Source organism: Ixodes scapularis, unplaced genomic scaffold, assembly GCF_016920785.2.
Source record: "Ixodes scapularis isolate PalLabHiFi unplaced genomic scaffold, ASM1692078v2 PGA_scaffold2__306_contigs__length_199485367, whole genome shotgun sequence".
NCBI classification, from domain to species: Eukaryota; Metazoa; Arthropoda; class Arachnida; order Ixodida; family Ixodidae; genus Ixodes; species Ixodes scapularis.
Genome location: NW_024609857.1, coordinates 50497056 through 50524635, shown reverse-complemented (window position 1 = coordinate 50524635; position 27580 = coordinate 50497056). Strand labels below are relative to the sequence as shown.

The 27580-nt window shown below is 43.9% G+C and overlaps 1 protein-coding gene across 2 annotated transcripts; it reads right to left on the bottom strand.

The window, feature by feature from the left end:
• Positions 1-1923: 1923 nt before the first annotated feature.
• Positions 1924-24469, bottom strand: LOC8052877 (solute carrier organic anion transporter family member 74D). 2 transcript variants are annotated; one of them, XM_029989176.2, is made up of 9 exons: positions 23451-24469; positions 22958-23044; positions 19202-19396; positions 16254-16418; positions 15434-15629; positions 9416-9554; positions 8399-8583; positions 5944-6008; positions 1924-2375 (listed from the first exon to the last, which is right to left on the bottom strand). In XM_029989176.2, exons 1-9 carry the CDS (start codon positions 24346-24348, stop codon positions 1984-1986), a joined length of 2322 nt encoding a protein of 773 aa, XP_029845036.2. In that variant the 5' UTR covers positions 24349-24469; the 3' UTR covers positions 1924-1983. The 2 variants fall into 2 exon arrangements, with proteins under 2 accessions (XP_029845036.2, XP_029845037.2); XM_029989177.2 differs by having other exon boundaries at positions 23969-24464.
• Positions 24470-27580: the final 3111 nt, after the last annotated feature.

Below are 27580 nucleotides of genomic sequence, written 5' to 3'. Positions count from 1 at the left end.
TAACTACTTGGGCTTCTTGATACGAACTGGACGACCGTATACATAGGTCAATAAACAGTACGTTTTCTCTCGAGACGCGCTTTTTTTCAACGGTGCTGCTTGATCTCTTGGCTCTGGCTCTGGCCGCAGCCGTCTTCCCACCCCCGGAAAACCGCTTCTCTGCCCAGTGACGTAGCCAGAAATTTTTTTCAAGTCGAGCTGAGGTGGCTTGGATTTCCATGACTTGGGGAGCGGAAAGGGTGTGTGTGTCTGTGTGTGTTGGTTGGGGGTGGGGTGCAAATGAATGTGTATATTAAAGGGTCGGTAAATTAGAGGAAACGACAATAGCTGTAATATTCCGGAGCACACAGCAGGTATGCTACGCCAAGCCGCTGCATATCCGAGAGCTAAAACGTTCGGAAACCGCAGCGGAAACAGCGTTGAAAATAACAAACAACGTGATGATGATTACTTGATGACATAAGTGACGCAGGTGCTGTCTCTTCGTAGACGAGGTACTGGAGCGAAATCACACTTTGAAATTCTGCCATATTTAAAAAAAGAATGTGTTACAGGCAGAATTGGCCCCATATCACACTCACAAATTCTGTCCTAACTAAACTTCCAAATTAAGAGTACTTGAAGAACAAATTCTGAAATCCAAAAGGCTTTTACTAAATAAACTCTGCGGTCGGCCCATTTATGATATTTATCGGTTTCAGTTATTTTATGTGGAACATTTTTACACAACCTGGCAATCACAATTGTGGCTAATCGTCGATCTCGTAGAGGTAGTCCCCAGACTTTACAACTCCGCTGGGATTTTGGTCGCTTGTCGTCTATTCTGCATAGCCAACGAGGCTGAACATCCAAGAGTTCAACTGACAAGAATGCATAATGTCCAACACGTTGGAAGATCCGATAGATACCAAATGTCCAACGAGTATAAATATTATTAGGACGACATGACGAGTAAGATGGAAGGTCCATCGAGTCTTAATTTTTAAAGGGAGTTCAATCCGGGGGCAACGTTTGGAATGCCTGAACACTGAATGGAGACTATAGTACAGTGCGCAAGGATGCTAGCAAAAACGAGCGATTGTCGGTTGTGTTTTCTGCTCTTCTCGTGGAATTGAATGCTAATCACCAAAACTTTCACTGTAATGTACAGAGCAGCGTTAAAATATGATTCTAGTCAATGCCTCGTCTGGGTTTTATGTATCGCGTGAAGGACTATCTAGACAGGTCACAACTACCTCCGCATCAATCCGCTTAGTGGACGGAAAAGGACGAGGTCGCGTTTTGTCAGGACATCCCTTAAATTCCGCATTACACTTTTTGTACAACGCTGTCAAAGCCTCTGGCGCGAGCGTGTGCTTTGATTTTGCGGTTTATTTCCAACGCAAGTCTGAGGTTGGATCACGGTGTAGGTTGGATGAAGCCATACGCTCGTTACAGTAGCTTAGGAAGCATTGTGCACTAAGTATAAAACGGATTATGTATATGCTAGGGGTTTGCTGATGAAAACAGACATCCCCTTCCTGTTTTTCACACCACAGTAAGGCGATGTCCCTAGCTGCAGAGCGGTGCACTCGCGGATTCTGTCCTTTTGAAATACATGGTTCTGCACATGCGCAGTTCTCGTAGCTACTATGTGAAAACGCACTGTTTAACAGTCGTTGCAACCTCGGATGTCATAACCTCTCTTTGGACGAAAACAATTAACGTATTGCTTTCGCAACGTCATTTGAAGTCCTTTACGTTAAAAGTGTGTCATCGTTCTTGTTTCGCCTTGCCTTTATTAAATCATTAATTTTGTGAGTTTCCAGGTTGCTGTTCGTACCTCTTTCATTGCTTATATTCTCTACTGGAGCAACGTGGCTGCAGTATGATGGTTGATAGAAAGGTTATATCCGGGTAGGAAATAAAAGAAAACAAAATCAGTTGAAGATGCAAAAACGATTTTAGTAGAGGCACCGCGAACCACGCGGGTATAGAAACAAACTATGTCGGAAGCGAACCATCTTCGTCACCCGCTTCGTTCAAGTTTCGAAATTCCCAACTGCTGTCAGAGGAATTTAATCTGCGTTTCGGTTTTCGAGGATCAGGTTCGCGAATTTCGAGTGTTCCTCGCAGGGGTTCCCCGGCAGCCCTGGCGGCCGGAGGATCGGTCTCGTCTTCGTCGTAAAAATTCTTCATAGTTTTGCTGTAGTAGATGACGGCAACCTGAAAGAGGCAGCTGACGACGAGCACCAGCGTCGTCACCCCGTGGATGAGGTAGCGGAGCTTCTGGAGGTCGTAGATCCAGCAGGCGCCACTCTCTCCGCAGCGGTCTTCCCACACAATGCACGAGGCGTCGATGACTGCCCCATAGATGAGAGGGTACGGTATGAAAGCTGCAAATAAAGAAAGTCAGAGTTTGCTCCAAATTTGACGTTCCAGACGTATTTGAAAGTTTTCGAGCCCCCGGTCAAGTGACTACAATCCTAGAAGCATAATCGGAAAAGTTTGGAGTGTAAGTTCGTGGAGAAATTCCGGCATCACTCTGATTTGCAGGGATTCAAGCCAGTGGTATATACAATCCCCCCCCCCCCCCCCCCCCAACACCCCAATGTTTTGGTATCATAACCAATGTTTTGGTATCCAACAACCCAATGTTTTTGGTATCATAACGCGTATATCGAGAAATTTTAGAAATCCACAGTGTTTTTTAACGTTATTTCGCTCTCTTGTGCTAAGCCGCCTCGAGTTTTCTTCAGTTGTATAGAACAGCATTGGAGATTGTAACTCATCTAGTATTGAGCGAGTGCAAAGATAATGTATACGTGTCTTCTATTATCGTTACTTGCAGTCCAAGGTATTTTATGACTATGAGAGAATATGTAAACAAATTGGCTTACGTTCCTTGTGTAATAGGCGAATCATGCGTGATTTCATGTTCTTGCATAAAGTTGTTAATGGTGTTGTTGACTGCACAGCGTTACTGAACAGTGTATATTTGCGTGTTCCTCAGCGGTCTATTCGCATACGTTCATTATTCTATCCTTCTATTTTACACAACGCTGACCCTATTACCCGACTGCAGCTGGTTTTTAACAAATTCGAATCCACCTTAGATGAACTTGGTATTGATATTTTTGGATGCGAACGAACATTTAGAAAGTGCATCGATGTCTTCCTTCGTTCTGACATGTCAACATTTGTTCTTGAGATTCGAATTCCTTTTATTTCGACGTAGTGCACCACTAAGAAGGCGTATAGCTGTTTGTGTGGCACTGAAAATAAAGCAAATGAATGAATGAATGAACACCCCCTAACATATTCCCAGGCTGTGTCCAACTCCTCCTCCCCCCCCCCCCCCTTTCCTTTCCAAGAATTTCTTACACAAAGTAAACAAACTTATGGTATACACGCGTTTATCCTTTTTCATAAATTTGTTACAACTCCCCAGATTAACAATCCTAGATAAACCCCTGAATCAAGCACGTCACGAGAGCGTTATTTCGAAAATACACTCGGCGAAATTAGTTGGCAATCGCTGCATGCTCTTTTGTATGCCCTGCCTTCTCCTTTAGTTTACGGTGGGAAAAGGGGGGGGGGGGGGGGGGAGGCTTTGGTTAACGTGCTTTAGTTCCACTACTATGACTTTCGCGGCTAGCAGATTTGTTTGTTCCTACCGGGGCCACCGCCTCCCGTGTTTCTTTGCGCAATTAGGTTTTACGGTGCCAGTGTAAAGTCCCGTTCATACAATCGCGTTTCCATGGGACCGTGAGCCTCAAGACCTTGTACGACGAGACAACTTATTGTCACGCTGGCGCCATATCTGAGGTGACCCTGGAACTGCATTTCACTAAAGCGAAGGATTTTCGGTATTTGCGACATCAAATGCACGTTGCTACGACCGTAGCTTGTCGTAAGACTGTGGCCTGATTCAGAGCCAAGCCTGGCGGGTCATGCCTCGGAATAGCTACCTACGATCGGGACCACCTAAAGGAAACAGGCGGAGTAGATTAAAGTGTCGTGGAACCAAAATGCCCGGGTTTCCAGTGATGGTGGCGGCGACTACTCCCTACGGAGGCTTCGCGTACAAGTGTCTGCTCTCGGTTTGATTGTTTGGCGGGTCGTGCCTCGACCCGCCAGATCGAGGCCCAGCTCGCTAGCTTACGGTCATCGAAAAGTGTGTTGCTTGTATGTTTAGATAGCCTTAAAGTTGGTACGCCTCCACGGGTCACCTGTCTCTCAGCTGTAGATGAGAAATTTAGCCAGCGCAGTACAACCGCTAACTTGGGGTCTTTAACGTCCACCACGCAGTAGTGATTACACAAACGCGTGCCAGTACGAGGCCCATTCAGATGGAAAGGGGCGGGAAGGGGGGGGGGGGGGGGGGAGGGAGCGGAGCGCCAAACATAGGAGGTTCTGCAACGCAAGCTTTCGCTCCACGCTCCGAGCTGAGACGCGTTAGCCCACTCGGCCACCGATCCCCTCAGACTCTCATCTAAAAATGCTGTTGCTCGTCTGTTTATACAACCTTGATGATAGTACGCCTCAACGGGTGGCTTGTCTATTAGCAGTACATCAGATATTTAGACAGTGCAGTACAACGAGGTGCGTCTCCTTATAAGGGCGCTCCCGTACCAAAAGTAGGTCTTCTCAATGAGTCACCTTGGGGATAAACTGTAAGTGAGAGAGTTGAGAGGAGTCGCCTTCTGCGCCATCTATTAACTACTAACTAAACTACACCTTATGCGCCGCCAGCGCCACCTGTCGACGGCCCATGCAACTAGCACTTACTTTCGTAACAGTACTATCTATGAGGAGTTGTCGTTTATAGTATTGTAAACAGTTAAAAAAAAGGAATAACGAGCTAAAAAATTTAATACGTAAACCAACTGTTCCACGACTACCCGATAGATGGCGCCAGTTTGTTCCCTCGTCGTAAGAGATCTTAAAAGTGTTTAAGGCACACGGTCATAAGAGGTCGCAAGTGTCGGAACCAGCCTTGACGGTGAGTTACTAGGGGTTCGGAGAGTCTACGTCACGGTGGAAGAAAAGAGAGATGTCTGAATGGCGGCGTCTCGCCACGGAGCAAGTGTGTCAAAGATTCGCTCCCATTTCGGACGAAGGCCGTGAGATGGCGCAGCATGACGGGGCTTATGGAACTTTCCTTATTCGTCCACACGTTTCCGTCACGAGGCGCCACCGCTCCCGCTCGACCGCGCCTGCGCGCCGAGCCCCAAACCGGCAGTGCCTCGCCGGGAGATGTGCGAAGCCCGAGTGGAATTTCGACCCTCTATATGGCCTTGTTCCGACATGTCTCTCTTCTTCTACCGTGGTTCAGGTGATTGCTACGGTCTCATCACGCGGCACCGCGGTTCGGTGACTGCATCTTGCTTTCTTGGTAAAAGGGACAGTAACTAATTTTCAAGTTCTTGAAGCGGAACGATGGTGGGTCTGAACTGTTTGAAATTACGCACGATGCATTGTCTTATCTGAAAACAACGAACGACGTGAGCAGCAAGACCCGCGCCGGAACGCACACATTTTGAAGTGTAAATCGCTGCAATGTTTTCAAATGGGGCACCATTTTGTGGAGTTCCAGAAGCAGTTTCAGATTGAAAAAGGGTACGCGCTGAATAATAAAGATACGTAATGAACATACGCCTCAGAACTGATCATGCATCTACTTTTCCGCAGAACGCTCTGACAGCTGACCACTGCGAAAAACAACACCAACAAAAATCGTTTTGAACATAAAATGAATTTGCGACGCGACATACACTTTCCTCGTCTTACGTTCACCTCAAACTCACCGTCTCATCGCAATTTCATATTTAAGTACGACACGTTCTTAAGCCTAACTGATTCCACAAGTAATCTCCGTAGCTCACAGAGATTGGATTTCTCTGCGATCAGCGGGGAAGTAGACGGAAGAAAATTTCGTTTGAGAGCGAAAGCACAACTCACCGAGAATGTTTAAGAAAAATGCATTCGTTGTGAGAGCGATGCTCTTGTCCTTAGGATCCACGGCTCTGTGTCAGTAGAAAGTTAAGAAAGAAAAAGTTAGCAGACTCGAATTATTTCCTTCGAAGTATTTGGAGAGGAGATTCAACCCCCGCACCTTTAACGGCAAGGGTGAGAACTGAACCCCAGGTGACAGCAACACCATGAAGTGTTTGTTTGTGTTTCTGACGCATGCAGCGCTGAGCCTACGTAGCCGAACTATGATTCAGTGGTGCTCTCGGGCTGTGTTAACCCACTGAAGACTCCTAACCGAATGCTGAACGCAGCATTCGCGTCCAACTTGTGCTCAGTGCTCGAGGAAGGAGACGTAAAGAATCCAGTCTACAGGTGTTGTGTTGGGTAAACACCAAGAACTGTGGAAAACAAGCTGGACAAAGCAGCCCCTATATTTCTGTCTCCTCGCCAATAACCACTCGTAAAGTAAGAACTACAGTGCCTGGTCACTCTCGATCATCTCACTACGGTTGCACGGCTTATCAGGTCAAAACATCCGCCCATTAGAAATGCCAGAAACCAGTTAAGTGACAAGTATACGTTCTCAATATTATTTTTGATGCCTAGTCACGAATAGCCACCACCTACATTCATTTGTAGGTATTAAAACAGTGATAATCGGCCATACCCTTGCACACTACCGATTGCAGCTACAGTATAACGTGGCTTTAGCAACCAGCTACATGTTTTACTCCATCTTGCTTCAGAGCTCTGCAAAATCCTAACGGGTGAACATTGTCTTGGCCGTCTTGTTCACATCTGCACTGCGCCATGAAACGCGAGCTACCACTCTTGCGCGTTCGAAAGCGTGGCTTATGTTATCTATGTGATAACACTAAGTTAAACAACATCATCACCATCATGAATTAAGGGATTGTGTCAAATTTACAATATACGATTCACTACAAAGGTTCACAATGCATACACAGTTTCGGGAACGGTTCTGATCTGTTCGAGATTTCGGAACCGTTTGTCCCAAATACGATTCACTAAAACTTCCTAGACGTGCCCCGTTAGATTGTAGCAATTGGACCCCTCGTATTCTGCGCCGAGGTAGACACGCAGGCGTTTGTTTTCACAGCGCACTCTCTGATACCGTAACATCTGTACTGACCCGTGATGCACTGGAATCTCCCGTCAATGTTCTCCTCTCAATCAGTTCTACAAATAAGAAGATCGTACCCCAATGAACATAAAGTTCTAGAGCGAGGAGGGAAGGACGCCTTTATGCCACCGAGAGTGTATGACCAGCGGATCACAATACCGAACACTCTTCATGTTGGTTGAACTGATTAAACTAGGGACATTGATGGAGGAGGGGCATTCCGACTGCATTACTGCGCAACATGCGTGCATTAACTTCTGAGATTCTAAATTGACCGCAGTTAGCAATGGCGTGGTGGGCCAGAAAAGAAAAGGGGGGGGGGGGGGGGGGTGATCGTCTGGTTCTTCCAGTGATCGAGAGCGGTTCCACGTTATATGCCCATACCTCATGTGTCCCTATCACCATGGTACCATCTGTAAGCTGGCAACAGCTTCACAACGGCGAAGGACATTTAACCATTTGGAAATTGGTATTTAAAGAACAAAACAGAAACAGATGAGGCAAGAAATATAAAACAAACTACAAGGGATCGTGTTTTCATTTACGACTTTACAGTACCCTACAGAATGGGATAAATTGATCAACCTGACCAATTTTGTCCGCATTTTCTGTTTTAGAGCGCAGCTCTTAGGCGCCCGTTTCCGGCTTGAGCGGCGTCGGTGTCGCCGTCGGCGTACCCGCGCTTTGCATTATGGCACGTTTCCCGTAATGACGGGACCCTCGTGACGTGTGACGTCACGAGGGTCCCGAGCGCCGCCAATCGTGACCCGCGCGTTGCATTATGGAACTACCATAATTCAACGCGGGGAGGAGGAGGGGAGGAGGAGGAGGAGGAGGAGGAGGGGAGGAGTGGAGGAGAAGTTAAGGAGGAGGGAGAAGGAAAATGAGGCGGGGGTGGAGATGAGGAGGAGGAGGGGCAGGGGTGGAGGGGGAGGGGCATACCCTCCTCTCCGCACACTCCTCTCCTACTCCCCTGCCATTTAGCAAAACATTTTCGGTCAATTTCCCGCTCTTGATGTGGAGGAGCGGAAGGTACGGAGAGGAAGGAGGGGCATACCCTCCCCTCCGCTCCCTCCCCTCCTCCTCCTCACGAGCTGCGCTCTAATTCGGCATTACAAGGAATTGTAAACATCTTTCATTTTTCAAGACTTTTCTAGCCCTAGAGTGCAAGGTGGTGCTGTTTACAGGACACCAATAATGCTCCGCATTTTATGCATGAATCGCAGCACTGCTTTTGCCCGTACGATCGTGATACAGGCTTCTAGCCCACCATAGCTATGTCGGAGACTTGGCGTGTACCTGAGAAGCAGGAGGGTGGAGCCGACGTTTGCGCTAGACAGTGCGATCTGGATGAAGAACAACACTCCGGCGAATGCCATCATGGCTCCCATGCAGTCCTGTTCGCATTTTCCATTTTTGACATGCCCTCTGGAAAACTTGTCCATTCCTGGTTCAGACTGCAGGCACACGCAATCCCTATATTCCTGCGCGCCATGCATCGACATTGAGGTTGACATGTACACGCTACTAACAAAAGATATCTGAGGAACGTTACTTGTTCCTTGCTCAAAGAGTGGTTAAGCATCATTTTTTTACTTGTTCATATAGTAAAAAAAAAAGAAAAAAAACCTTACCTATGTCTCATTTAAATAGTAACAAAGTACCTTTACTCGTTTTTGGCGAAAATTGTAAAGAAATACTGACTTCGCCCTCAATAACAAAGATTCAGGGCTCATTTCTCGTTCACATATTAACGAATATACCGTATTTTCCTGGCTCTACTTCGCCGACCATTCCTGTCTAAAAGTTGAAATTTTAGGCTGTGCGGACTATCCACGCGTGCAGACTACACAGGAATGTTGTATTTCAAGACATAAGGGCCCCGGGAGCCGGATGGCCTAGCTCCGCCACTGCATTTATCTGCCTTTGTGGATGCCTGCCCTTATTTTGCCTTTTAGGGCGTCTCGATCGTGACGCAGACACAGCACGTGTTGATATGCGTTTTCGTTTTCTATTGTATCTCAGAAAAGGAAACAAAATACTGACACTCGTCGCACCGTCAATAAAATACATTTGTCGTTCGTGTTTGCAGGAAGTAGTCGTTACTCTGTTACCGGAAGAGGTAATGAGTGAGAGGGAATGCACAAACTGTAACTCGTACGGTATATGTCTTCAGTGACGTGCTCAAACCAAATGGTGCAATCATAGACGTGAACACATTTGACACAGTACTGCGTTCCTTTGTTGTGAAAGACACCTAAGAAGCATTATTTAAATAAAACAAATAGATGTGTTTTGAAGCGCTCTCCAACAAACCGTAGTATTGAATGGCTCTGGCTTGCACCCCGCGAAGCAGGCCGAGAAGTATTGAGTGCCGGTATCTAGGTCGCAGACAGGATGATGAATGCTCGTGGAACAATCGCAATCTATGCTGCAGCGGTTCTCAATCGTCAGCCTGAAAGTGTGAAAAAGTTATGGTTTGAGGCTTTGCGCTAAAAGAGCCGTATTCGTCAGTGCAAGTCCACTCTCAGGAATCTCTGGGAGGTACTGCATTGTAGCACACTCGGAACACCAATCATGGCCCTTCCATTAATCAGCCCAACCAATGAGAAGAAGGATCAGTATTGGGTGATTTCAGATAAGATCGACCAAAGGGTGGCTGGTCGACATTTTTAAATCAACTGATGTTTTTATATGACATTGTCTAGTGTCTGGTATAAACGAATCCACACTTAGTTTTGACCAGAAAAAAAATTTGGAGACAAGAAAAATCGTAAGGCAGGGAGAGGTGGACAGTTGCAATAACGCGCACTGATGGAGGGGGCAAGTTTGAAAGTGAATAATTAAAACAATAAAATTAGGAGAATTTTAAAACTTTTTACAAACAAACTATGGGTACAACTTGCTTGTAATATAAAGTAATAATATTTATTAAAAATTTATTTAGTTTTCTAAAAATTGCCAAACATGCCTGCTCGAACGACAAATGGCAAACTTTGGAAATCTGTATCTCATGAAATAATTTAATCATTATTGCACAACTTGCAGACATTATTTTACTAATATATGGCTATTATTGAAAAAATAAATAAGGTGTCTGAGTGACACAATAGTTACAATATATTTAGGCAAACATGGGAAAAAAATCAAACAAAGAAAAATTCCAATGCGAATAAAAAAAAAACACCACCTTCGATTTTTTTAAAATTTGGGTACCCTGTTATACTCTATTTCGGCATTCATTTCTATTAAAAACATGTTGCATCATTGCACTGTGAAAGAAGAAACAACTCCCCAAAGTAGGGTCCTTTTTCAAAGCCTACACTTAGCAGTGTCCTATACAAGAAGTGACTCTGAGTTCCAGTTTCATGAAACTTGCACAAATCTTTTATATACATTTATTCAGATGAGGTCATTGATAAAAAGAGCGATCGGTCACACAGTAAAAGAGAGGAGAAACTGTATACAGCATTTTACATAAGCGTACAAAGTGGTATCATATTAGAGACTAATGATTTGAGAAAAGATGATGCAGTGTGAAGTTGTACCTTCCGGTATATTTTACATCTAGAGTAAAATAAATAACTTTACTTCCACACACAAAAGCAAAGATATAATAGTAAGATATTTATGTTGGCTGTGTATTTACGATTACAAACAATTTCAGGTGACGGATGCCATAGTGCCTAACTGGAGCAGCTTCGATGCTCTCGGTGTATAAATGAATCGTGGCAAGCCGATATATTTTATCCTGCTCGAGGATAACATTTTGGGATTTTTTTTATAGTGATCAGATAAAAATTATTAGTAACCACCAACAAAAACAGTAGGTTAAATACCCCGTGAAGAAAAATGTGATAAATAAGATGTCCCTGCATTCAAAATGAGCAGTCCTTGGGAAATCAAATTCGGCACTTTACGCTAAGGTTTTCCTCGCTGTACCCATTTAATAAAGTTGCTTCCAAGCAGATCCGACTGTCCGTGCTACATATACGTCACAGGTCCCTTCTGTTGATGAGCCGCCACGCGTGCCAAGACTGAATGCCAGGGAAGGCGCGCACCGTCAGCCACTCTTCTTTTTTTTTTTTTGTTCACGATACCGAACAACCTCATTTTCGTCCAGATATACAAGATGCACGCCTTTCAGTTTCTTTGATAGAACGCTCACCATTGTCCTGGCCGTCTGAATTGCGCTTACTGAACGTTCTCTCAGGTTGTTCAGCGTGGCCTGGTGCTTCACGAGTCCGCCAACTCCGTCACATGCATTTTTCCCATGTCCAGATGCAGAAAATAACCACTGGGCTTGTGGGCAATCGTCCTTTGCAAATTGGTGAAGCTGGTAGCGATTCTTGAAATGACTGGCGGCGCCGTCACTTGCGTACGTCACGTACGAGTATACCGCAACGTTGTCTTCAACCCACTCCTTCACTTTTTCTAGAGCCAAGCAAGCGTGAGCGGCGTCGTGACACAGGTCCTCACTGATGATGGCAAAGCTGTTTGTAGATTTTCTTGTCGTCACTACACATGTAAATATCGAAACTTGTTTTTTTTTCCAGTGATATGCTTGCACTTCGTCAGGAAGCACGATGGTCCAGTTTTCAGCAAAGTCAAAATGAAAGACAAAGCTCCCGCGTTGCATTCACTGTTTTTCATCGTAGATCGCTTTACCTTGCGTTTGCCGGATATGGTTGTGAAGTACCCAACTTCCAACCGTCACTTGGATGACTTTTAGGAAAGTCTCAGGTTCCAAAGTTTTTTTCACAAGGTCGCCGGACTCCCATGTTGCAAGCACAATCTCTTCATCCTCCGGGATATCAAGTTCCTGGAGTGTAAGAAACTGGCCTTTTGGGCAGTGATCACAGTCTCCTTGAAGGCACAGTTCTGTTGCTGGGTCGCACAGAAATGCCGAGTTCATTTCACCAGTGTTGAATGTTGAGCCTGTAACGTTCTCTAGAGCGGCAATACAAAGATAATAATTGGCGCAGCGCACACAAACGCACACTTCCTGGTGTGGAATACATTGGACCCATCTAGGGCGCAACGAATAAAATTTCGTTAGCCCAACGCCGGAATCGGGATGCTTGTCTTTGTATATACGGAAGGCCTTCGTATTGAGCGTGTCATGAAGCGCTTTGGCACGAACGTTTTCTCTCCGTTGAGCATGACAGAGATGACGTCCTTCTGGTTGGGACTTTGGCGCGAACATTGTAGCTCGTCTTTCGTGAAGTACTCTAGGGCAGCAGACAGGTTCTCAGGGCTCACCTTGCACCTCGTGTAAGGATCCGGCTCATACCACACGCCATGCTTTTCCTTGAGTTTTCGGGATTTACTGATGAGGTACATTGAGGCCTGTGGAATCATCTTTTGAACCTCATTCTTCGTCAGTGTTGACGGCAGGAGTGTAAGCAGTTGACAACGTTCCCGGAGAGAGGTGGCGGTTTCAAAGGCCTGCCAAAAGTTGTCCACCCACTCAGTGCATGTGGAGCATGTTGGTTCGGACGACCCCGATGGTGCGTCCCTGTCGTACGCAATACGTAGCCTTGAGCGTATATTCTTGACAGCAACGTGCTCCAGTTCTGTCTGCTTTCTCTTGACATAGGCAGGCCTGTCCCGACTTCTTACGACGCTTGGTTGTCTCAGCGGCGACACATCTGTAGGGTAGTGTGCTGCGATTTAGATCTTCAATTGCTTCTTCAGCTGGCACAAATATGTCAGGGCACTGCTCTGAGCTTCGCATCGAGATCTCCTTAGTGATGTGCATGAAGCAATGGTAGCACAGGTAGTCCGTCGCACTCACTTTGGTGGAACAGTCAGGCGGAAGAATTTGCTTCAACGAGTTTAGGTCCAACTCGCCAACACTTCGAAGATTCCGCTGCTTTGGTATAGTATTTTTGTGTTTGTAAAAGTAATCTGCACAAAACACTCGTTCGGAGCTCCAGGACGTCTTCATAATGTATACATAAATAATAGAAATTAAACCCCAACTGATGGCATATAATTGCCAAGTGAAAGAACTACTGGTTGCACAAGTGACAAGTCCGAGGCTGAGGAGCTCACTCGCTGCAAACCTACATTTGAAAAGAAAGGTCACAACTGAGGCTGTCGGCAAAGCTTGATCCACGTCAAAGGAAGAAAGAGGGAAAGTCTCCAGACAAAAAATTGTGGTCGGCGGCCTTCGAAAAAGACTTTCCGGAATCGCACTGTCGTCCCTCCACGCGCTGATATGAAAGCACCCGAGCTTCTACCACGTGGTTCATGACACAGCCTGAGCCATGTCGGCGACCGGTTCGCGAGGGGTTGGCGGTGGGGTTACGTTGATGGTCACTCGGATTAGCCCTTGCTGTACTGAGCTACCGCCTGCAGTGCCTTATCGCCGGCTGGTGTCAACAACGAGAACACACACACCCTGTCTACACCAAAACTACAAGCGTTCACCGCACACGCGTCGCCGCCGCTTTTAAGCTTTTGTGAAATTGCTTTCTTTTGCCGCGGAGAACCGCCTTATCTTAACTACGCGCCTGAAATCCTTCCAGGCGGGCGGACACAATATCAAGCGTTTCGAGAAATGCCCGTGGAGTAGAACTATGGGAAAATTCGGAGCCCGCGATGTCGATATCGTCGCCGTTGTGTTAGTACGCCGTCGCGTACTGCAGTCCCCCGTTGGGGGAGGGGGGGGGGGGGGCGGTCTTACTACGATAACATGGCGACAGCGTTTACACTCTATGTATTTACGCGAGGCTCGAGTATTTGGGGATAATGCTGCCGGTTGGTGTGCCCCTTTGTGCCTGATATTATCGCCCGTGACGCCAGCGAGTGAGATGGCGACAGGCATGACTGCTCAGTAAACAGGCGTCGGCGGCCATGTTTTGCTGGTTGAAGCGAACCCCCTTGTCCTTGACAGCGAGCGGGAAAATGCGAAAAAAAGATTGTATCGGCCGTTTTGCCAGAACTAGCGACGAGTGTCGTCTGCGGTTTCCGGCAACTATTTTGCCATAATCGTGAGCTTAGCGAGGAAATGATTTTTGCTAGCCACAGAACACTACCACGCAGAAAGGGAATGCTTGAACATGTTTTTGTTCTGGATATATATCAGGGATATATATGAGAGAGAGAGAGAGAGAGATGAAGGTAGAGCGGAAGAGGGAATAGCATATAGTGTCGCAGGAGAATAAAGTAAACAAAGTTCCTAGTGGCCGATGGCTGCATGATCTTTTCTCGGATCACTAGTCCGTAATATGATACCTCTTTGTACACAGTAGTTTCCCCTTAATTTAAGTGTGTGAACGATTTCTTTAGTTATCATTGGCCTCATCTGAATAAAAATATATAAAAGATGTGTGTTGGTTTCATGAAACTGGAACTCAGAGTCAGTTCTTGTATAAAACACTGCTAAGTGTAGGCTTTGAAAAAGGACCCTACTTTGGGGAGTTGTATCTTCTTTCTCAATAAAATGATGCAATATGTTTTTAATGGAAGTGAATGCCGAAATAGAGTATAACAGGTTACCTAAATTTAAAAAAAATCAAGGGTGGCGTTTTTTTTTTTTTTATTCGCATCGGAATTTTTCTTTGTTTGATTTTTTTTCCATGTTTGACTAAATATATCCTAACTATTGTATCACACAGATACCTTAGCTATTTTTTAAATATGAGCTATATATTAGTAGAATAATATCTGCAAATTATATCATAATGATTAAATTATTTCATGAGATACAGACCTCCAAAGTTTGCCATTTGTCGTTCGAGCAGGCATGTTTGTCAATGTTTAGAAAAATAAATAAATTTTAAATAAATATGATTACTTTATATTACAAGCAAGCTATACCCATAGTTTGCGCCTAAAACGTATTAGAGTTCTCCTAATGTTATCGCTTTAGTTATTCACTCTCAAACGGGCCCCCTCCATCAGTGCGCGTTAATGCAACTGTCCACCACCTCATGCCTTACGATTTTTCCTGTCCCCAAGTATTTTTTCTAGTCAAAACTAAGTTTGGATTCGTTCATACCAGACACTAGACAATAACATATAAAAACATCAGTTGATTTGAAAATGTCTACTAGCCATCCTTTGGTCGATCTTATCTGAAATCACCCTATTATGCTTCCATGGCCACGCAGTCGTAATGACAAAAACATGCATGTCCACCTCTTTTTCTATACAGATCGTCGTTCTGATTGCTTTAGCTGAATCGAGGAAGATCAACTATTGCTGTTACGAGTGCATCATCAGGGATTTCCGAGAGTGTAGTCTTTAAGCGGATTTCTTATAGAGCCTGGTATATAATAAATAGCTTACAAATGCATTAGAGCACCTATCAGAACTAAACAGTACCGTTCTTTGTCGTCCCGGATCACCGGATACTGAATGGAGCCGCAGCTTACTGCCATGAGAGCCAGGATGCCAACGACTGATATCAGCGTGACGACTAGGCCATGGATGGCTACAATCCGCGGCCTCGGCTTGACCTTGTGGACGAAAACGGAGCCCAGAATGGTGCCGATCACATTAGACACGATGTACGTTGGACCTGTCAGCAAATGGATAATGAATGAAATAAACAGCTTGAAATTATGACACATCAATTCGTTACAGGATTACCTTATTCAAGAATGGCAACTAATTAATTTTTTTCGTACACGTTCTTAATGCTGACACGCAATCAGAAAGCAAACAAAGAAGAGTTTTGCGGCTTCATGTTTTGTTTTTCTGAGTTAGAGATGTTAATGTTTCAACTGAAGTTGCAAGGTAAACACAGCGAACCAGACATGTATACAACTTAATAAAAAATATAAAAAATAATAATTTCTTTTTTACTTGTTTACTTCGAGATTTAGTTTGTTATTTTCGACCCTAAAACTAAAAAAAAACGCGCTACTTTTCTTTTTTTTAAGTTGCCGTAATCTGGATGGGTGACGTTAACCTCGAAACTTAACACGGGTACAAAAAGAAAAATAAATTGAATAAATATAAAATTGATAAATCGGCGAGACAATTTTCGCTGTCGCTGGGTTTCTTAGGTAAAATTAAACTGGTAAAGTGCCGCTTAAAAAAAAAAAAAGAAAGAAAGAAAAAAAAATGTTAGCAAATATAACAGAGAAGCAAAAAGTCAGAGAACGAGAAAGAGAGAGAGAGAAAAAAAAAGAGGGCATACCTGCTATCAGACTAGCCTGCGATGCTGTCTGTGAGAACTGGTGTTCTGTATATTTGGGAAATGAAATGTAGTAGCCTGCCAGGCCAAAAACAGCGGTGATAGTCGCGATGGTTCTGAAGACATAGATTGGATTTCTGGAAAGCCTGTGTAGCACCTGCCAAGTTTCTGCAGAGAAACCATGTCAGTATTCTGTAGTACTGGGCTTGAAAGGACCGCCTGTCGAGATATACTTAAAAGAGCACGACCCCACCCCCGCACAAACACACACACACACTTTTTTTTTTTGACAGGCGATTTATTATGGTATTAGAAAACTACCCAATCAATATTTTGCTACGCGCTATATATTTTAATAAAAACAAAAAAAGCTACAGCCCAAAACTGAAACCGAAACTGGGCTGGAGAAAAAGAAGAAATGTAGAAGAGAAAGTTGGCCGAAAGTTACATGACTGTGAAACGTTCTTTTTTTTTTTTTTTTTTTAATCAACACATTTTAGGTTTTTTAAGAGCCATAAAAAAGGGTATCATTTTTTTCTATTTTTGATATTGAATGTATGTCTTCGATGACCCACGACTTTGATTATATTTGGTGGTTGTGTCTAAAATTAAGAAAAGCACGTGACCACGATGAAGAAAGTGAACGCGACTTAAACCGGCTAGGTCTCGATCGGCGGTTTTCGGGCGGAAAGAAAACGAATATCGATCCACAGATTGTGTTCTGGGTAGTTGGGTTCTCATATACCATATACAAATAAAAACCTTGGCGAGCATAAATATCATGTCAATGTCCGTTTAAGGTCTTCGTTTTGTGATACTCTACACTCCAGCAAATACTCTGTTTTTCTGTTTTTATCCGCAGAACATTCAAAGGGCCGATCACTATGATTTAGGTAAGAGCTCAGCGACTGACGAGACCGAAAAAAAAAAAACATTTCGATCTTAATAAATAATGGCTGCTATGTGACACAGAGCATGGTGTTTCACATATTCGCATCATGCCGACTGTCACATCGCAAAAATACGTTAGCTTTTCTGTAGGTCGAAACGTTTGTTTATTTGTTTCTTTCTTGTTTCGGTATTTATTTATTTAGGAATACTACTGGCTCCAGTCAAGGAGCCATGGTAGGAGTGGGTACAAAACATGTATACAAGATGCAGATTTATAAATGAAAACTCAATTAAGTATGAATTCAAGAGCAGATACAAAATTAGCAACAGTTGTGTTAACGACGACATCATTTGGTAGCTCGTTCCATTCTTGAATTGCCCGAGGGAAGAAAGAATATCTAAAACAGTCGTTTTTGAACCTGTATTGTTTTAACGCTCTTGTGTGGTTTAGACGTGAGGACCCGGTCGATAATGGTTGTATATAGTTAGAGCTTTGAACATGAAGAGTGCCATTAAGAATATTGAACAACAATCTTAATCTATCAATTTTCGCTCTCATTTGCAACGGTTGAAGCTTCGCTCTAATAACTAATTCGGTGGACGATGTTTCTCTACGATAATCATTAAAAATAAACCGAGCAGCTAACTTTTGGATACTTTCAAGCTTGTTAATATCGTTTAGTGTGAAAGGGCACCATACTGAACTAGCATATTCGAGCACAGGCCTAATAAAACTTTTATAAGCAATAAGTTTAGTGTCAAAATCAGCATATTTTAATTTCCTACGACACGCAAACAAAGTGCCCCTCGCTTTGTTAACCGTTAATTCTAAATGCTGGTTCCAGTTCAGTTCATTGTTAAAAAGAAGTCCTAAATACTTGTACTCCTCGACCCGCTTTACTGGCTGTCCATCCAGTAGGTAACTAAATTGAATTGGCTTTTTTTTACAGGACACTGTCATGACGGCTGTTTTAAAAAAATTTAACTTCATTTGCCATTTTTTAGTCCAACACAGTATCTCATCCAAAGCCTGCTGCAGTTTAAGATTGTCGGTATGGCTTTTTATTGTTTTATATATAATACAGTCGTCAGCGAACAATCTAATCGGGACATCAATATTGGTTGGAATGTCATTAATGTAAATCAAAAACAAAAGTGGCCCAAGTACGGAACCCTGGGGCACTCCTGAAGTAACGCGCACTTTGTCCGAATCAACTTTGTTATAGTGGACATATTGGCTTCGGTTTGATAAATACGCGGTTACCCAATTTATAATTTGTGAGTTTTTGAGTATACTGGAAAGTTTTGGATGACACACCGTGTCAAACGCCTTAGAAAAATCTAAGTAAATCACGTCAGTCTGGCCCCTCTCGTTAATGGCTTCAGCCAAATCATGCGTAAATTCTATGAGCTGAGTTGTAGTCGAAAGTGATTTCCTAAACCCATGCTGATTTCTATATATTAGGTTATGCTTATCTAAGTAACATGAAATATGTGTAAAAATAATATGCTCTAGCAATTTACACGTGGTGCTTGCCTTAGGTTGTTACACAAGTCGACTCCTTGAATGCTCTGCGGAAAATGCGCAAGGTGATTGTTTTAGGGTGAACTTCCTGCTAACACAAGCGGTATCATTTCAAAGTACGAGCAAACGCTAGCGGTAACAGGTCAAGACAGATTTCCACGCTCAGGAGATTCCTGAATAATCTTCTCCGTTGTGTATTCTGAACAGCATTTTTTGGTTTCTTTAATTGGTTCGTACTAGATGCTCCGATAGCCACGTGCTCTCGGTGGCAAAAACAGATGGGCTCTTTTTCGCCACCGGTGCCGCGTCATTAGTGGAACGCGATGCCTATCCCCTTCCCGATTGCTTGAACCGACTGAGAGAAATCCAGTGATTGGTAAGCTCTTAAATTTTGCTACATAGCAAAAATATACTCTGCGTTCGGCTACTGGGCGAACCGTTGACTGGATTTTTTGGCGCCCCGGCCAAGATTCGCTTTTCGGGATGATGCCTGTTCAGTTCATTGATTTCCAGTTCGGTATTTTAAAACACCCACCTTCAGCGTCATCCTTGATGCTCTTGTCCTTTGTCTCAGTTGTATCGATCTTGTTGGCTTCCGCCTTGGGCCGTATCTTCTTGGGGAAGAAGAACATGGGCAGCGTGCTCAGAAAGATGCCCGTTCCAATAATCAGGTAGCCCATCCACCAGGCCCCGATCCAGCGTGGGTCATCCTGACCCATTTCTGCGTTCTCTGCGTACGAATTGTTTCTGAGTGGGCAGCCTCTGATAAAAACAGAAGTGTTTTCCCTTGGAATAGAGCTCGAACACCACAGTCAACCAGGGGCTGACTGTGGTGTTTGACTTTCTTAGCATCGGTGTGCTCGTGATTTTGTGGGCTCTTGAAAATAAACATTCTGAAAGGTTAAGAGTGGCGGACAACGTTTAGCTCTTGGCTTCTAAGCTCTGAATATACAAAGTCTCTTACCATGCGGTGCCTGCCACCACGAGGTTCTAAAGAAGTTTCAGCTTTTACTTTTTGTCATTTGTTTCGACTTTACTTGCGGAAAAGAGTGTTTTTAAATTAAAAAAGTGATTTATTTCCCTATACAATATAGCTAACTCACTATTGAAAAGATTTTTAATCTAATAGACATTTTTACTAAGTGCTCGCTACCTTCTTAGCATCGCTGTGCTTTGCAAAGGCCATGAAACTGTTTGGGAGCTGGACAGAGGGCGGGTGTTTGTTTTCCCTTTTTCTTTGGGATATTTATTAGAAATGTCTCAAATTGCACCCTTGTCTCCTTTGTCCCGATGCCACCAGTACTTTATCTTATACAACGGCGATTATCTTCTTTGGGCTACAGGCTGGTTTATCCGCATGTTAGAAAGTTCACAGTTCCACTCATATTTACAAGCCCCCTCCTCCACCTTCCGCCTTCTTCTCTCCTTCTTACTTGAGATCGGCCCTCTCGCAAGCACCGAACCCGCCCTTCTAAAATGTTGCCGGCCCCTGATCTGCGGGTTGTTAACCTAGAAAAGCGAATCGTGTTTTTTGCACCCCTAAAATAAACTATACCAATGCCTGAAGCGTCCACTCTGCCCGAACGCGGAGCTATAGGTTTGGATAGGACGGCAAATGTTTCTGAACGGAACTGAACTTCCTTTTCAGCAACATTATGTTGACGACACCAGACAAAAAGCTACCAAGAGCTAGCTTGGCTATATCCGATGTCCTTGCACGTACACGGAATGGATGCTTTAAAACTAATCTTTTGGAAACATTGCTACAAATTATACAAAATAACTAAACACATTTCATAAAAATTCCTATCAGAACAATTGAAAACCTCCCTATAAAATTCCCACAAAAACCATTCTATTTGCCTAAACAATACAAAAAATGCGCAGTTTTTTGTTTGTTTTTTATATAGAATGAATAATAATGATATTTTCAAATGTTGTTAAGCAGTGTAGGTAGGTTAAGAACAAGAGACTACAGTGCATAATATGTACGCAAATGTGAGACGTTTCAGAATTCTCTCCTACGAACATTGATGGCTGATTCTCGTTTTGTCAGGTTTGCTAGATCCGCCAAAAAACCAATGAACTCCAAAGTTGAAAAGGCGCAATAAAATAGCAGACAATAGTCATAAACACTGGAAATGTTCAAGACAATGTAGCCCAAAAATAGCGGTTAGGCATGTATGTCGTATGGAACATATGCAATTAAACGAAGCATTTTTTTTCTGTAGAAGCATTAGTTTGTTTATATCTGTTTTTGTCGTTGTGCCCCAGACAAAATGACAGTAGTTAATCTGTGAGCCGAACAAAGCATGATGAATTTAAATCCTAACTTTTGTAGGCAAAAGGGGGCCATAGTGATCAATAATGCGAGCTACCTGTGACAGTTTGTGAGTTGGAAATCCCATATGATGATCCCATTCCATATACTCTAAAAAAATAACGCCTGTCGTTTTATGAAGGCTTACTATTTTAATCTGGCTGCTACCAATTTAAGCGCATACTCAGTATCGATATGTTTATTTACTGGTCTAAATACAATCGCTTTCGTTTTAGCAGTATTTATATCAAGGCCATTTTGTTCTGACCCTAACAGATTTTTAAGACAGCATTACCTTTAATTATCAGTTCTTCAATATTCGTTGCAGTAATGAAAATACTAGAATCATCTGCATACATTAGAAAGTGTGAGTGTTGACAGATGTTGACGTTGTCATTCATATACACATTGAACAAAAGTGGGCCACGTATGCTTCCCTGTGGAACACCAGACTTCAATAGTTGTGACGACGAAATATAACCATTGATTAAGACACGTACTGTTTCCGATCTTCTAGGTATGAATGAATAAGTCCTAAAGACGTGCCCCGTACACCCTAATAGTAAAGTTTATCAATAAGCTTTGTATGGTTGAGAGAAGTGAAAGTTTTGCTAGACTCGATAAAAAGTCCCAGTGTCAACTGTCTTTGCTCTATATTTCTTAATATCAGTTTTTTTTTTTTAGATAACAAAGCGCATTATGTGTACTTTTACTTGCGGAAACCAAACTGAAAGTCAGTTAACACTGAATGCGGAATCAAAATGTCGTCTAAATGACGAAAAATATTTTTCTAGTTGTTTAGAAAATATGGGTAGTATAGATATTGGTCAATACAATTTGTAACAACTTCCTTTTTTAACACATCCCTTATGCAAAACAAAAACGTTTTCGAGTTTCATCGTATTTGGGAACTTGTCAGTTGTCAAGGCCAAGTTAAATGTGTATACTAACACTGTGGCAATTATATCAATTTTTTCTAGCGCTGCTGGATAATTTGTGAGTTTTAAAACATAAGAATAAAGGTAAATGGTCGCTCATGGCGATACTTGTCGTACCTGCACTGCCAACAACAGTGTTTATATTTGTAATGAAAACATCAATAGCCGTTGATGTAGAATGGGTACTTCTAGTGGGAGACAAATTGACATTGGAAAACCCGCTTCTACTAAGAGTATCATTAAGTCGCGACGAAACAGACGAGTTCGCTAAAATATTTACATTGAAATCACCGCGAAGAACAAGCAAATAGTTATTCACACTTATAAAATCTAATTCTCTCTCAAGACAGGACAAGCAGTTGTTAACATTTCCAGCTGGAGGGCGATACATTACAGAGAGTAGTTTACTCCCGTGTTTCAGGCTCATAATTTCATAGCCATCTGTAGTTTCGTTAAACGCGTCAAGTATTTCGCACTGATTATCTTCTTTAACATAAATGCAAACCCCGCCCCCTCGTTTCCCACTCCGGCTTAAGAAAAAATGATCGTAGCCAGATAAGATAAAAACATCTTCACTTTGGTACCATCTTTCGGAAAGCATCATTATTCGAAACTTATTACCGTCTGAGTGAAAAATTAGCTGCAATGTTCTGAAATTGTTCAGTGAGAATTAAACTCCCCCTTTTCTGGCCGCAGACTACATGCTTTTTATCTCTATGAATTTTAGAGGTTTTTAGCCGCCGTTCTCTAATAAAAAAACTCACTTACAAAAGTCACTTTTTATTTTAATCAAAACTCAAAGGTCAACCCAAACCATGACATTTTTCGATACGCTAGTCCTATACATTCGGACTGATCGAGTCTACACATTTACGTACACACACATATTTCGTTTTAGTTTCATTTCAGTTCATAGGTTTTCGAGGCGCAAGGTCCTGGTGAACGCAAGTATGTGAATGGGCCTTAAGACTTTTACGTCGCTACTCGAGCATCGGCTATGCTTCATTCTACGGTGAAGTGGAGCGTCACTCACCATGCGGGTCTTCGGGATAGCTCAGACAGAACGATGATAGAAAAAATCCGACCACCGGCCCCATGAGACGGAAGGCAAACACCGACCCTGAGAGAAAATGAAACTACTGTTACAAAAAGGTGCTCGCTGTTTCGTTTTGTTGAACCCCGCTGGCCAGTGATAAAGCAGCCTACTGAACGCCCGGAATTTCTTCTTTAGCGTTTAAGGTTTAACCTTCGAGATTTTGTCAAATCTCGAAGTTTGTCTTGGTTTCAGCCTAAAGCTGAGAAAAAATAATATTTGTTGAGCTTTCTCTACATCGATGATGAAACAAATTGAAACACATATGATTCAGGTGTTTTGTGTATTCGCCTGTTATTGCCCTTTCTTTTTATTATATATTTTGATGAATGCTTGTGCGCTCATACGTAGTCCGTTTCTACAAGTTCTGCCAGTTACAAAATATTCTATATCGTGCTTCTTTTGTTGTTGCTGGGACATCAAAAATACATACCAAAATAGAGCGCCGAGTTTTTTTTCTTCACGTTGTCATCCATATAGGTTGTGCCGATTACGTAGTACGCAGTTCCTCCCAGCCCGTTCAGGAAATTCCCTACAAACAAGAACATCAGGGGGCCCAACGAGACGCCGTCGCCCGTCCCGTCCGCGCACAGAACGTCCACGTTCGCATCGCCGCAAAACTGCGTCCGCAGCGCGTTTCCAGGCTGACCCGTGTCTCCGAGCAGGTGCGTCCCTTTGCCGTGGATTCCGTAAGGCAGGCAGCAAGACACCGCTCCCAAGACCGACAGCAACATTCCGCCGGCGACCCAGTTAGGCTTACTCGTCCGCCGTAGCCACACCGCGAGCACCAGAGTGGCCAAGATGGGGCTGATGTTGTCCGCTATCATGACGATGCTGGACAGGCGGCCGGACATCGAGAATCGCTTCTCGACCGTGGACAGTGTACCCACCAGGTAGGTTCGCAGGGCCCCCTGGAAGATTCCCAGCACCCCGAAGACGAGCGCGAAGTATCTGGACGTGGCGAACTTTTGCATCCAGCAGGGCCTATAGTTCCTTAGGCCGCACAGGTACTCGCTGTCGACTTCGTGTTCCTCTAGCGGTCCTTCCGCCGCCGGAACCTGCTCGTAACGCCTGGGAGCATCGACGTTTTGTTCGGCGCTCATTGCAACCAAGACGGTACCAAATATCCAGAATGGTAAGCCGTCAGTTGATCTAAGAAAAACTATCACACATCGTCTTCCAGTAGAAGTCTCGACTTTCTTATTGTAACACAAGACTGTAAAACAAAAGTAGTAGTATAGTGTACTACGTGTAAGCTGTGGCCGATGTTTCTCCGGCAGAACCTTCGAGCGTACTCCTGCCCGCCTTTCTATCCGGCTCGTGCAAAACATCTCCGCCTCATCGCCGTTTTTCTGTGAAGTCTGCGTTCCTCAAGTCCTCGTAGAGAAGCTTTGCGAGAATGCAGAACCGATAATCTCTTATCGCCGGGTACGTTCATCCGTCCTCGCCTTCGGGTGTTTTCTCGTAATATGTTTCTTTACCTGCAGCAGCGGAAAAGTTACCAATAAAAAGAAACTAATATTAAGATGCAAATACTGCGTGAGTGTACATGGACCCCCTGAAAATTTCGTGTTTTTCTTCTGACAGAACTGAAGATACCGTAAACTAGCGAGCGCAAAGGCACCATTACGCTGGTAGTTAAAAATCATAATAATATATTCACTTGTAATCGCAATGGTCCTAGGAGTGAAGCTTTCAAAACTCTGTATAAAATACGGGAAAGACAACATTAAGATGCTGCACCCCCCCCCCCCCCCCCCCCCCCCCGCCCCTCTCTTATTTTTTTCTATCATTGTTTTAATTTTTTTCCAGTCCAGTTTCGGGGCTCATCATCATATTGAGGTATTTAGCGCACAAGGTAGAGAGAAGAAGGACAGGGCAGACTTTACTGCAGTTCATCATCATGCTCAATATAAACGAATACGCCCCCCCCCCCCCCCCCCCCCCACACACACACACACTTTAAAGGGGTACTTCAACGAAATTTGAAATATTCCCGTTGTGTTCAAAAATAGGTTGAATATGATCCTCAATATCCGTAAAAGACAATCGCACGTTTGTATTTTGAGCCCGGTGGCTGTATTTTTCGTCATAAACGGCCCACTCTGGCAAGCGCTCGGAGAAGGTCCAGCGGAGACCACGTGACATCCAACGCAATCGTGACGCAGGTCGTCTCAGGACGAGCAAAGCTATGGCGAGGCTGACGTCGAGAGGATGGCCTAGTCGTTCCAGCCACCGAAGCGGCTGCTTTTGTACGAATTTTGAGTGACGGGTTAATCTTCTATAATCTTGTATGGGGACAATAGCGACTTCTGCGACACACAAAAGGCATTCTCGGGAAGAGGGGAGTTCCTCTTTCCCCTCTTCTTTCGTCGTGGCCGGAAGCGAGACAACCTCCGTCACTACCTCTCAAGGTTCCTAGATGAGCATTACAAATGAGGTGTTAGCGACATCCACCAGGTGCTCTTTGCTAATCGTTTAATTCGTTTTAAAATTCCTTTTCGAGACTTTTTTCACAAGATATTGGTATGTTCGATGTGATACTGCTCCTTTGAACACATATAGACCAAAAAATGAGCGCCGAAATTTCGTTGTAGTATCCCTTTAAGCACTTTTAAAAATATAACTAGACCTTGCGTTATGGCAGTTTTGTGCCGTCATACATCGGGCCAGCCGGATAATAAGTGTCATTGGCATAATAAGCAATCGCCTTTTTGCTGCAGCTTTTCACTTAAAATTCCAGCCTTATTTGCTCTTTTCTTTGTGAAAGGCACTCCTTATTATATTTTATTTTTCTTCTCGGTATTGGGACAATCTCCAAGTGCTCCAGTCCTGTAGATGCTCTCTTGAAATCAGGGGATCCCAAGCCCGCGCCTGTTTTCTTCAACATAAGCCCAAACAAACGTCGCCTTTTTGTCCAGTATTGCAAACTGACACCAAAAAACACCAATTATGTGCAAAAGGAAAAAAGAAACGTAAACACGGAAGTTTATATAGTGCAAGTTATAACCCAAAGTAACTTCAGAATCTTTAACTGCCGTTAGATGTTTCTTCTGCCATAGGGTCAGAGATATTCTCGGTGAAAAACCACATGCTGTTCTTGAGACGTGTCTCCTGTCCACGGTCTTTCCGTCGTCTCCGGTCTTATGATATGCTAATACGATAGAAAGTGAGCCTAGTTGGATGTTAAATGCGAAACGTTAAACTGGTCCCATTGCTCCAGCGTTGGTGTAGCCAAGAATTATTAAAACATTAAGTGGCACAGAACGACATCGCATTTTAGAGCGCAGCTCTCAGGCGCTCCTTTCCAGCTTGAGCGGTGTCGCCGTCCCCGTCGGCGTAACCGCGCGATGCATTATGGGAAACGTCTCATATTGCGGCGCGCGGGTTTCACTGGTGTCCCGCGCGTTGCATTGTGCGACGTCTCCCATAATGCAACGCGCGGGTTACGTACGTCGCACTAGGAGGAAGAAGGAGGAGGGAAAAGGAGGAGGAGGGAGAATTAGGGAGGCTGAGGGGGAGGAGGAGGAGATGAGGAGGGAGGAGGAGGAGATGAGGAGGGGGAGCAGGAAATGAGGAGGAGGAGGAGGAGGAGCAGAGATGCCAGCTAGTCACTGTGCAGGCTGGTGATGTCGCCGTTCATAAATCACACAGAGGTAAGTATGAAAACGTGGTGTACTCGTTATCCAAGTGGCCATCTACATGGGTACAGTCCTGTACCCATGTGTAAAGTCTGGTCTGTGCTGTACGCATCGATCTCTTTGGCACGTCAGACGAAGTTGGTAAATTTTGTGCCGCCAAGGTCGACAACGGCTTGCTCGCGGTAGCTCTGTATCTCTCACCTACGGCATTCACCAAATATGTCGGGCAAGACAAGGAAGAACTTCATAACAGTCATGCAGGAAACCATCGCATTGGCCCCGAGGGACGTGCACTCGCTGTTCTGCTGTGCCATCTCGGGAGAGCACGCTCAAGACTATTGCTGATGAAATAAAGAACGCCGAGCAGTCTTCGACAGAGCCGAGAGCAAGTAGGATGATATCGAGAGTATCAAGTGCTATAGTCAAAGTGTTCACTTTAACGCTGCCTCGTTCTCCCGCCTTGATCCTGCTGTCCTATTTCCTGGCACCGGCAGAACTTAGACAGAGTGGAGCTTTCAGATGTGAGAACTACATTTCCTTTCTCCGGTCAAGCGGTGAACAAGATTACCAGATATATATATATATATATAATATATATATATATATATATATATATATATATATATATATATATATATATATATATATATATATATATATATATATTGCATATATATCTTTCTCAGATTGTTTCGATTGTCTCAGATCGCAAAATCGAAATACCTCAAGAGAGCAGCACGAGGAGCAGGAAAGGAAAGCAGGAGGAGGGGAGGAGCACGGGAGGATGAGAGGACGAGGAAAGGGTACGGATGATACCCTCCGCTCCTCCTCTTCCTCAAGAGCTGCGCTCTAGTTCGGCATTACAGGGAGTTGTAAACGTCTTTCATTTTTTTTTCTATGTCTTTTGGTAAGACTTATATTT